Genomic DNA, 11675 nt, shown 5'->3' with positions numbered 1-11675 from the left:
CGTTGATTTAAAATTACTTTTATATGATTGTATTTTGTATATGTGATTTTAACTTATTATCAAATATCTTTTGTAGGTAAGTATGTTACATGTTCTATCGGACATCGGTGCAAATTTCAACTCATGTCATTGTGGCGCTTTGCTTCCATGATTTCTATTTTTACAAGTTTTTTTTAGTTAATGTTTGCTTTGGATTCGAATTACCCTAAACTCAAATTGAATGTTATATTAGTATTTAAATTATTTTTGCATGTATAAACCTACTCATTATCATATATTTACATTTTAACGAATTGCAATTAGTGCTTTGATTGATATTTTTGATGATAAGTTTGATACTTTTTAAATATTGTGTTTGAAAAACAAATTTGGTGCATTTGTGTAATGAAAATGAAACATATCTAATAACGTAAATATTTAATTTATTTATTTTGATAATTATATTATGATTTTTTTAATTATATATATTTTTTTGATTCATTTTTTAATAAGAATAATTTCTGAATTTTTTCAGAATTTTTCAGATTTTTTAAATGGTTAGAAACCATTGTCTCAACATGGAACGAGACGAGACGTATCGTCCGAGGCAACTCGGTATCGGAGCTGAACGAGACGAGACGCGATACCGAGGTTAAAAACAATGCTCTGAAGTAAGCGACTTCTCTCAGAATCAGCTCTCCCTCTCCACCACAAAAGGGGAAGAATAAAACCCTAGAAGATCGTTAATGGAGGACTCAAACGAACCTCAACCGTCGGATACAGGTTTGATTTTCGCTTTCTCTTCTCCATTTTTCCTTCAAATCCCTATGTTATTTTATTCTCACACTATGAATTTTTCTTTTTTCTTTTTTTAAAATCTCTTTTCGTCATTTCTAGTCTGCAATTTCTTCCGAAAACCATCAAAGAACAAAAACATCAGAAAACGAACAATCGAAGATGAAGACAACGAAGAATATTCGAAAACCGAGGGTTCTTCAGTGATTCACAAGCAGAAAAAACCCCCAAAACCTAACAACAATCTCCACTTCACAACCGAATCATCGAAAAAACCCTTACAACATGAATCTACTCAAGAACCCAATAACAAAACAATCTTCCATTTCGAATCTTCAAAGGAAATTCAAGTTCAACACGACAGTAGAGCAACAGCAACCCTAGAAACAGAGACAGATTTTTCTAGAGATGCTCGTGCGATCCGAGAGAGAGTTCTTAAGCAAGCTAAGGATGGATTGAAGGGGAAATCCACGAATTCTAGTGATGAAAAGATATATAAAGGAATTCATGGGTATAAGGATTATAAAGCTGGGTTTCGAAGAGAACAGACAGTTTCGGGTGAGAAAGCTGGTGGAGCTCATGGGCCTCTTAGGGCTTCTGCTCATATTAGGGTTTCGGCGAGGTTTGATTATCAACCAGATATTTGTAAGGATTATAAGGAGACTGGTTATTGTGGGTTTGGAGATGCGTGTAAGTTTATGCATGATAGAGGGGATTATAAGTCGGGCTGGCAGATGGAGAGGGAATGGGAGGAAGCAGAGAAGATAAGGAAGAGGAATTTAGCTTTAGGAGGGGATGATGAGGATGAGGAAGGACGAGTAGGTGGTCAGAGTGACGATGAAGAGGACGATCCATTGCCATTTGCATGTTTTATATGTCGGCAATCTTTCGTGGATCCTGTTATTACCAAGTGCAAGCACTATTTTTGCGAGCATTGTGCTCTGAAGGTAAGATTTTTTTCAGCCTAATTACTTCAATCTTTGTTTGTTAAGTTACATTGATAAAGTTGGCGTGTTTGTTTTCAATTTGTATTTTTTTTTCTCTACCGTAGTGTTAATATGTGCTACAAATTGAAATTAATTTAAAAAAACAATTGAGAAGCAAGACCGTACCAATTTTTCCAAGCCTATTTGGACATATGGTTCCCGCATAAGATCAAGTTGGGGAGCCATGTGATCCACAGCTCGGAGAAAAAGCTTCTTTTTGATTGTGGTCATAGGTGGTTCATAAAGGATCTGATCGTAGCTAGAGACTAAAACCTGCACATTGTTCATGATTGTAGTCCTTAGCAAGTGAGACAAGAAGCATTTAAAGTTCATTAAGAAGCTCATGAATTAGAGTAGTTAATGTTAGATGTTTTGATGAAGTATGCTAACTTCTAATAACAATACCGGAACCACATCAAGGGGTTTAAACAATTTCAATAAGAAAAAAATTATGGCATCTGCATGACTGGTCAAAAACTCTCTAATTGGTCTACCAATTGAATGGGAAACCTCTTTAATGAACAACTATGATTGAAGAAACCGTGTGAAGATAATTTTTTCCATAGCCTTCCCTCTAAATGGGAGATCCTTCTAAGCTTGCTTAATGTTTATAACAATTTTGTGACTCAGAAACTAGGTTGTTTGTGTCAGATTCCAGCTCAAAACCAATTGGTACTAAGTGGAGTGGCCCACCAGATATATGAAGTCGGGGCAACCAACCCACATATTCGATGTGGGATAATTCTAGTACGCCAACACTCCCCCTCAAGTCCAGGCCCAATGCATGGGCCCTGGTGTCATGGCCCTATTCTTTCGAAGCGGGGTCGTGCGGCGCAAGGGGGTCAAATCCACTTGCAAGCCTGTAAAATGATCGTACACCACACACACGTAGCTAGCAAACAAGTAAACGAGGTAACACGAGATAAAGCCTGGAGGCAACTTTGTTGATATAATATTGATTACACGGTGTAACGCGTTATAAAAGCAAATAGATGCGTTACAAGCAAATGATGATCCTATGACACGCGGGACTTCCACGGAGCTGGGCTTTAAGGGCTTCAACAACGTGGGTGTAGGCCGGGGATTGGGATAGCACTGACACCCTTCCTACAAAGTGTATGCTAAGTCTTTACTAGATTTCCAGAAGGAAACATCAAAAGTAGAGGCCGGTCATACTCCCTTATTACGAAAATGCCACTAAGCTAACAAGTGTGCCCTGGCACGGGGCTGACATGTACCCTAAGCTAACAGATATGCCCTGGTACGGGGGCTGACATGGCTTCATAACGAGCCTTACATGATATTACATGGGCACTCCCGGGTAGCTCCGGGGCGAGCTTACACCTAACTCTAGGTGACAGATGATGTGGCCGTTACAGTCTCCCCCACCTATTCTGCAGACGTCCTCGTCGCATTGACCTGGCAAACTCTTCAATCGGCTGCTTGAAAGGTTGTAGGTTCTCTGCACTCTCCTGTGTAGCTTCAAATTCTAGCATGTCCTGTGTGACGACGTACTCCACGTGCTGCTGCTGCTGTTGAAATGACGTCTTCAAGAACTTTGTCGACAACACGCTCTGGCTGAAAAGCTGAATGAGAAGTGGTACGTGTTGGAATGCTGCGCGCGGGATCTCCTTGATCTGCTTGGTACGAGACTTCTTGCATGGATGACAGAGTAGATGCTGTGTAACCTGTACGGTAACCAGAGTTTAGCAAACCTGTACGTCCTTGGACTGTGTCTCCTGTAGCCTGAAACAATAGTGTGAGAAGTTAAATACTGTTGGCCTGATATAAGTTCAAAAGTACTCTTGTTGGAGGAAGAGTTCTTCTGAGTGGTGGAATTGAACAAATTCGCCCAATTCGGATGATCGGCATTGGCAAGATGCCTAAAATACTCCAACGCAGAACTGAATCTCTCCGTTGGCCAAACTGATTGATGATGTACACTGCCTGGAAAATCAAGCTGGAATCTAAGTAGTCTGCATGGTCCGTTCCATAACTTCCCTGTGACTCTTGAATCTCTGACGCTGACAACACTCTGAGGTACATCACAATTCTTGCTGACACTCTGACTAAGTGGCTGAGGGGCTTCTTCTGCAACTTGAATCTTACAGTAACTTGATCTCTGACCTAACTCTGAAAAACACTTGACTGTCCCAAGCTTATCAAACAAGTCGGCACTCTGCTGGATGGGATACTTGTTCTTGATGGTGATTTTCTTCACTGCTCGATAATCGATACAACGTCTTGAAGACCCATACTGCTGCTTGCTCAACTCAGCTAGTCTTGGATGATTCATCCTGTAAGGCCTCTCTATAAGAGGTGTGGCAACAGGTAGCAATTCATTTTGATGATCATTCGACCTACGTGGCTGTAGTGTCTTCGAAAGCAAATTCGCTATCTCATCATCAACTTCTGCTAAAACCTGTGTAACCTGTGTGGGAGTTGAACTATGGTCCTGTTCTTCGGCTTCAACTCTCAAGGAAGCAATGTACGGTTGCTTACCTTTCTTCAACCCTTTCTTCACCTGAATGGCTGAAATTAACTTTCCCTCTTCCTTGCCTGTGGAGACGGGAACAAAGCTTGGACATTCACCTAGCATGCCCAAGGTGTTGGCGAATGGCATCGGTACAACCTTGTTCTGTCGCATGAAATCCATCCCAATGACAATTCTGAACTCATCGAGCGGAACTGCGAGTAAATCAAACTTACCCTTCCATGTACCTATCTTGACGGACACTGACTTGGCCGAACCTTGGATAGGAGTGGCTTGGGAGTTTACAGCTTTCATACGGCTTGAACCCTTATCGAGCCGGATATTGAGACGCTTCGCCTCTGCAGGGGTAATAAAGTTGTGAGTAGCTCCTGTATCAACCATTGCCTGGGTGGTCTTCCCACCAACTTCAATATCGACATACATAAGACCCTTCCGTTTCTGGCTATTCTGAGTCTCAGATGTCTGCTTCATTGCATTCAAAAGATGCAAGGCTCCCATGTGAGGAGAATCTTCATAATCTCGCCCACTCGTACTTTTGTGACTAGGGTCACTCTGGGAAGCTAATAGTGCAGTCAGTTTGGCTCGCTGTGGGCACTTGAATGTCTTGTGAGGCCCACCACACAAAACACATCCATGCTTGTGACGACGCTTGACTGGCGAGGTACTTCTGCTCTGTGAAGGAGAGGAGTTCCGTGATGATCCCGGACTGGAACTCTTTCTATGCCTTCCATTCTTGCCATTCGAAGACTTCTTTGTGTACTCAGGTTGCTGGTAGTAACCCTTCGATTGAGGATGTACATACTGTTGGCTCCCTCCCGCGGGAGTATAATCAGTCAACCGCTCGGCTGCTGCAATTGCAGACGCGAGATCTTCCACACGTTGCCGTTGAAGTTCGGTCTGAACCCAAGGCTTGAGTCCTTTTTGGAATGAGAACAGCTTGTCTTTCTCTGACATATCACGGATATCAAGCATCAAGGCGGAAAACTGCTTGACGTACTCGTGAACTGTACCTGTATGTTGGAGTTGCCTCAACTTTCTACGGGCAATGAACTCTACGTTCTTTGGTAAGAACTGGTGCTTCAATTCTTTCTTGAGGTCCTCCCATGTATCGATGGAACATTGGCCACTTTCCATCTCGGTGTACTTTGTCCGCCACCATAGCTTGGCGTCACCTGCAAGATACATAGAAGCAGTTGTTACTTTTACCTCTTCGGAATCCGGACGAGCTGCACGGAAGTACTGCTCCATGTCGAACAGGAAATTCTCGAGCTCTTTCGCATCGCGAACACCATTGAAGGTACGTGGCTCGGGTACTCGAAAGCGCGAGGGAGAAGCATCACTACTGGTAGGTCATTCGTTACCGACGGCTCTGACCAGGAGGCCTACTTTCGTAGTGAGCTCCGTAATCTGTTCCTGTAAGACGGTTAGGTTGTCTCGGGTATCTTCCTCGAGGGCTGTCACTCTAGCTCTGAATGTCTCGGATCCTTCCTCCAGCGTGCTCTGGCGATCATCTATTCGCGCAATACCATCAACAATACCGGATAGCATACCTATCTTTTCCTCCAATACCTCAATGCGTTCCTTGTTTGTACGTGGTGCTGGTGTGTTTGGAGCGGGTAGATCCGCGGTACTAGTAGTTCCTCTTACCATCGTTCGCGTGAACTAAATGGAATCTTGGGGAAATAGCTAGGGGGAATATCTACTGTGCTCAAACAACTGCTGCTCTGATACCAACTGTCACGGCCCTATTCTTTCGAAGCGGGGTCGTGCGGCGCAAGGGGGTCAAATCCACTTGCAAGCCTGTAAAATGATCGTACACCACACACACGTAGCTAGCAAACAAGTAAACGAGGCAACACGAGATAAAGCCCGGAGGCAACTTTGTTGATATAATATTGATTACACGGTGTAACGCGTTATAAAAGCAAATAGATGCGTTACAAGCAAATGATGATCCTATGACACGCGGGACTTCCACGGAGCTGGGCTTCAAGGGCTTCAACAACGTGGGTGTAGGCCGGGGATTGGGATAGCACTGACACCCTTCCTACAAAGTGTATGCTAAGTCTTTACTAGATTTCCAGAAGGAAACATCAAAAGTAGAGGCCGGTCATACTCCCTTATTACGAAAATGCCACTAAGCTAACAAGTGTGCCCTGGCACGGGGCTGACATGTACCCTAAGCTAACAGATATGCCCTGGTACGGGGGCTGACATGGCTTCATAACGAGCCTTACATGATATTACATGGGCGCTCCCGGGTAGCTCCGGGGCGAGCTTACACCTAACTCTAGGTGATAGATGATGTGGCCGTTACACCTGGGCTTGCACAACATGGTAAGGCAACCTGTTTTGATACCATGTCAGACAAACCATTTACCCCAAAAGACTGATCTGATGGGGAAGGCGCAACTATGAATGTAAGAGGGTTGGGTCGAACTGGGGCATGATACGTAAACACGTGACACCTAGGAACGAATGCGGATAACACAACACTCCCCCTCACCCTTAAGGGTGGAAAATTCCTTCAAAGAGATTCATACCCATGACAACCAACCCACATATCTGATGTGGGTTGATTCCAGTAGGCTAACAGTTTGAAGCTACAATATCAATATGCTAATGAAGGTAAACTTAGTTCTTCAGTGAAAAAAAGGCTTTTCCTATAAACTATGTTGGCATGTTTCACGGATATATATGAGTGTTATTCAACCAATCCCTAAAACCTATGATTCATAGATTCAATAGTATATTTTAATTAATTTGGAACAAAAAAGAAATGCCAACTTAGCTAAGTGGTAAAACGTGTGGAGTGTTGTTCCCACATCCTAGGTTTAACCCCCTTGAACACAACTTCATTTTCTAACCATTGACCCCATACCTGTTAAAAAAAATTGGAACAAAGAAATTATATTATAGAATGAGACAAAAAAAACAATGTATTTTATGAGGGAAACTATGTATTATATCGCAAGAGATATTATCCACTCGATGAGTACTTGCTAAAAGGTAAATTCAACTGGAAAGGGTTGAAGTCATAATATATGATTCTAATCAATTTCCTGGTATAAGGGAAAAAAATATATGAAAAAATTGTGGAAATGATACACGAGTCCGTGGAGTGTTGGAATCCAACATGTGATAGCCTCTAAATAATTATTGGATCTAAATGGAAGACTACCTAAGAGGAATATGAGGTATGCACTCCCCACTGTGTTCATGGGCCCTGTTTATAGGGTTCAACCCTTTGTCTTTTCTCTAGCTTATCAACCTAAGAGGAGTATGAGGTATGCACTCTTCACTTTGTTCATGGGCCCTGTTTATAAGGTTCAACCCTTTCTCTTCTCCAGCTTATCAACCCTACCAAAGTGTAGCTTATCAACCCTACCAAAAATACACTTGCCGTGCCATCGCCACTAACATCTAGAATGCCAAGGTTTGTCTCCTCTTCCATCCCCACTATGTTCATGGGCCCTGTTGATAAGGTTCAACCCTTTGTCTTTGCTCCAGCTTATCAACCCTACCAAAAATACAACTTGCCATGTTATCGCCACTAACATCTAGAATGCCAAGGTTGTCTCCTCTTCCATCACAGAGTCAATACAATGGTCTTTATGCTCATAGTAAAAATCGGGGATTCTAGCCACCCTTCCCACATACATGAGACAACCTCATGCTCCGGCCTGGTTATGAGTTATGACACACTCCTCATTCCATAGTGGAATGTTATTTACCATTGTCTACAATGGTATTGGCAGGTAGAGGTGTATTGTTTGCAAGTTTCACCTTGTATCATCACCGACTTTAATAAGGCCATCACATTGTTCTCCAATGGCTTGGAATGTTTTGGTGCTCCACAATTGCCAAAGACCGTAATCCCTATATTGTGATCCCGATAAACCACAATCCCCACACCTTTCTTCTCCCTCTTTCAGGATTTTTTTTTTGTGTGGCTTCTAAGGCGAAGGGAAGGTTGAGAAAGAGAAGGTCCTGAAGCAATTTCTTCACCACAACCCCAACCTTCAACACCCCATTTCTTGGTTGTGCATCCCTTGACCAATCTCAGCTCCCTTGGCCTTCCAATAAGGCTACTGGAGATGTATCTCTCTCTCATCCACTTCACAAAAGTCAGAGCGTTGAAATTTCCAAAGCTCTTTCCCCAAATCATACACCCACCTCCATAGGGAAGCTGGTTCAGGTGAAGATTTTTTCAACTTTGGCCACTTGCCTAGAACTGTTGAACTTCTTTGCCATAGGGTATTTGCTCTGGATGATATTTTTTTTTATTTCTTCCCCCACATGAGCAGATGCTCGTATTCTCAGTTCCTCCATGTATATATATATATATATATTCATGGATTCACCACTCTTCTTACACATGAAGCAAGAGTCAATAATAGTCATTGTATGGCAAATTATATGGTCTACAGCTAGGATCCCATCCAAAGCGACGCTCCAAATGTAGAAAGCTACCATAGATGGAGTTTTAGAACCTAGGACTATGGGGCTGGAAATCTTGATCTTGGGTGTAGAGAAAGACAAAGCTATATATACCGATCTCAATATGAAATTCCCATTCCTATTCCATTTCCATATATGGGCCCCATAAGTAGTAGTGGCAAGCAAGCCACAGAAGCGAACTTGATCCATTGAGATTCATTTTGAATTATATCTCCTCTTCCAATAGCACTCTTGTACCAAAAGAGCAAACATACATGGATTTGCTCCTTTAAGAACAATATCTCCCTTTCAAAGGTTGATTTGGAACCGCAATCTCCCCTTTGCCTACCTTATAATGGCTTAAATTTGAGTTCGTTGGAAACATTTGTGATGCCTCTCCAAACACTGCTGTCATAAGTCACCCAGACTATGCCCCTGCCATACCTAGAGTTCCTGCTGCCATATTTGTTCACAGTAATCCTCTTCCAAAGAATCCATTCCTCGTGAAATATCCAAACTCCTCCATTTTCCAAGAAGAGCTATATTCATATTTTGAGATTTCTACTAATTATTCATCTTATGGTTTTGTAGCAAACGATATTTTTTTTTTTATAAATATAAATTGTATTCAAGAAAAGAAGAGAAGGAGGCTGAGATAGCTCCCAAACAACAAAAACAGAAATACAACAAACAAAAAGAAGAAAAGAAGCAAATAAACACGCCCGTCGGGGAACTAGGAGTCACAAATGGTATCCCAGTTGAAAACAAAATCTTGAAAATCCACTCCCTCATAGTCTTTACTCATCTTAGACCAAAGGAAAAGAAAACCCAAGATCTCCAAGATCACTGTATGCGATGAACTCTCCTTGCTATGGAATACCCTGTTGTTGTGCTCTCTCCATAGACCCCAAGCAATGGCGAACGGAAGGATAGCCCAGAGAAGCCTCTTTCTAGAATCGAATATATTGGAACTCCAACCCTCTAGAAGCGCAAGAAAAGATCAAGGAAAAACATCCAAATAACTCTGGAGAAAGGACAATGAACAAAAATGTGGTTGATAGACTCCCCATCCCTAGAACATAGAAAGCAAAAATTTGGAGTAATCCACCCCCGATAGATCAAATTATCCAAGGTGAGAATTCTTCCCAAAGAGGCAAGCCAAATAAAGAAAGATACCTTAGCAGGAACAAGATTCGACCAAACGATAGAAGGAGAGAACGAAACCTCACCCAACGGCAACAAACAATAATAGAAAGACTTAACAGAGAACTTCTTATCCTTCACCTTGAACCATTCCCATCTGTTATGCTCGGTCTCTTTGAATTGGATCGAGTCATGCTCGGTTTTGTAGCAGACGATGTGCTGATATATATAAATTATTAACAGTTAAACAATTGCAACTTCTAGGGAAGTTTTGGTGTAAAGGTTAATGAAAGTGACTGAATTACCTAGCAAATTAACATATCAAAATCCTAATATAATGCTGTTGTAATCTGTCACATTTGTTCCTTAACCCTTCATCTTGAAAATCTTGTGATGTTTTCGTCCTATGATTTTTAAATGCAACTTGAAAGCAGTGGACATAGATTAGTCTGTTTTCATTTTTATTTTTAAGTTTTGCATTCGGACTTCCAAATTGTGTACTATGGTATGAATTAATGCTTTGTGCCATCTGGAAGTCTTTAAAACTGCAACCTATGGCTAAACATTGAGATGGAGATTATTAATAAATTTTTATTTTTTAAAATTTAAATTAAAGTTTCTCAACTTTAGTTTAGGCTTACCAGCTTATTACTTGGTGTGATTTGTGGAGTGTTTTGGTAGTTTCGGTATTAAAAGTCTTCATATCTCACTTGCTTTTTTTTTTTTTTGGTCCACAGCATCATTCAAAGAACAAGAAGTGCTTTGTGTGCAACACGCCTACTCTTGGGATCTTCAACACAGCCCATGAGATTCGGAAAAAGATGGCAGCAGAGGGAAAATAATGGTTTGTCAACAACTCAAGCATCAACCCAAGAAGAGTCAATTCTAGATTTAATGATGATAGTTAATGATCAATTTCCTTCTGTATAGTACTCTACATAATAGCATTATTGCTAGTGTAAAAACACAATGTATCTTTTTTGATGGGGGATTTGTTCAAGTGGAAGAATTTTTTTAGTTGTGCTAACATATGACCTTGTTTCCCTATTGTAAATATTGTGTACTTGCTCATTCATCGGTCGATTTAGTAGATGCCCACCTTTTGAATTGAATGGCTTATGGTTATATAGTTCAGTTCTTTAAGCTTGGGTGATGAACCGGAATTAGTCCCTATTATTTTCCAGATGAAGCCCCCATGGCTTAAGATCTCTTGCTGTTCTTGAGAAATAGGGTGCCCATTGAGACTGGTGCATGACTTTCTTTTGGTATTTTCGAAATTGGATCGACATTGGGCAGTCTAGGAGAAAGTCTGATCCAATTATTCTGGCTTTTCATTAGAACTGGTGTGTTTTTAATTCTTTTTCTACATTACATTATTCTCCAAAAGTGCTAGCTTGCTTGCTTGGTTAAAGTCTGTGTCGATATCATGACCTGAGTTCTAAACCCACCCACCTGCCTACACTTTCTAATTAGTAATTTTGCTCGTCAGAGGGGTAAAAAATCTATTGTACTCAACTTTGTAGTCCCACATCTCTTTATTTATGTGGAAGCATTTTTTTTTAGCGTTGGCAAATTCCAATCACCCTGCACGTGTTCAGCTGTTAAATATAGTCACTTTTATACGGAGGGACGTATAGGGGTTCGAAGGTGTGCCTGGGGAGCAGACCCAGTCGTCCTTACCATCTCAACTAATCCCTGGTAGTTATGTGGAAGTCATATAATAATATATTTGCAGTGCAGTTTTAACAAATGATTCAGAATACTGCAACAATTTCTATCTCTGTGAACAGTTTAATCAATTTATAGGACATCCCTCATACGTCTAGGTATGAGATTAT

At 41.2% G+C, this 11675-nt stretch overlaps 1 protein-coding gene across 1 annotated transcript; it reads left to right on the top strand.

The window, feature by feature from the left end:
• Positions 1–616: 616 nt before the first annotated feature.
• LOC147391044 (zinc finger CCCH domain-containing protein 1-like) lies at positions 617–10908 on the top strand. The gene is made up of 3 exons (XM_086458686.1): positions 617–762; positions 877–1721; positions 10575–10908. Exons 1-3 carry the CDS (start codon positions 726–728, stop codon positions 10677–10679), a joined length of 987 nt encoding a protein of 328 aa, XP_086314812.1. The 5' UTR covers positions 617–725; the 3' UTR covers positions 10680–10908.
• Positions 10909–11675: the final 767 nt, after the last annotated feature.

The sequence above is a fragment of the Akebia trifoliata genome, chromosome 11, assembly GCF_017979445.1.
Source record: "Akebia trifoliata isolate Shusen 1 chromosome 11, ASM1797944v1, whole genome shotgun sequence".
Classification (NCBI taxonomy): domain Eukaryota; kingdom Viridiplantae; phylum Streptophyta; class Magnoliopsida; order Ranunculales; family Lardizabalaceae; genus Akebia; species Akebia trifoliata.
Note: the sequence above shows the minus strand (reverse complement) of the source record. Positions and strands in the feature narration are given on the sequence as shown.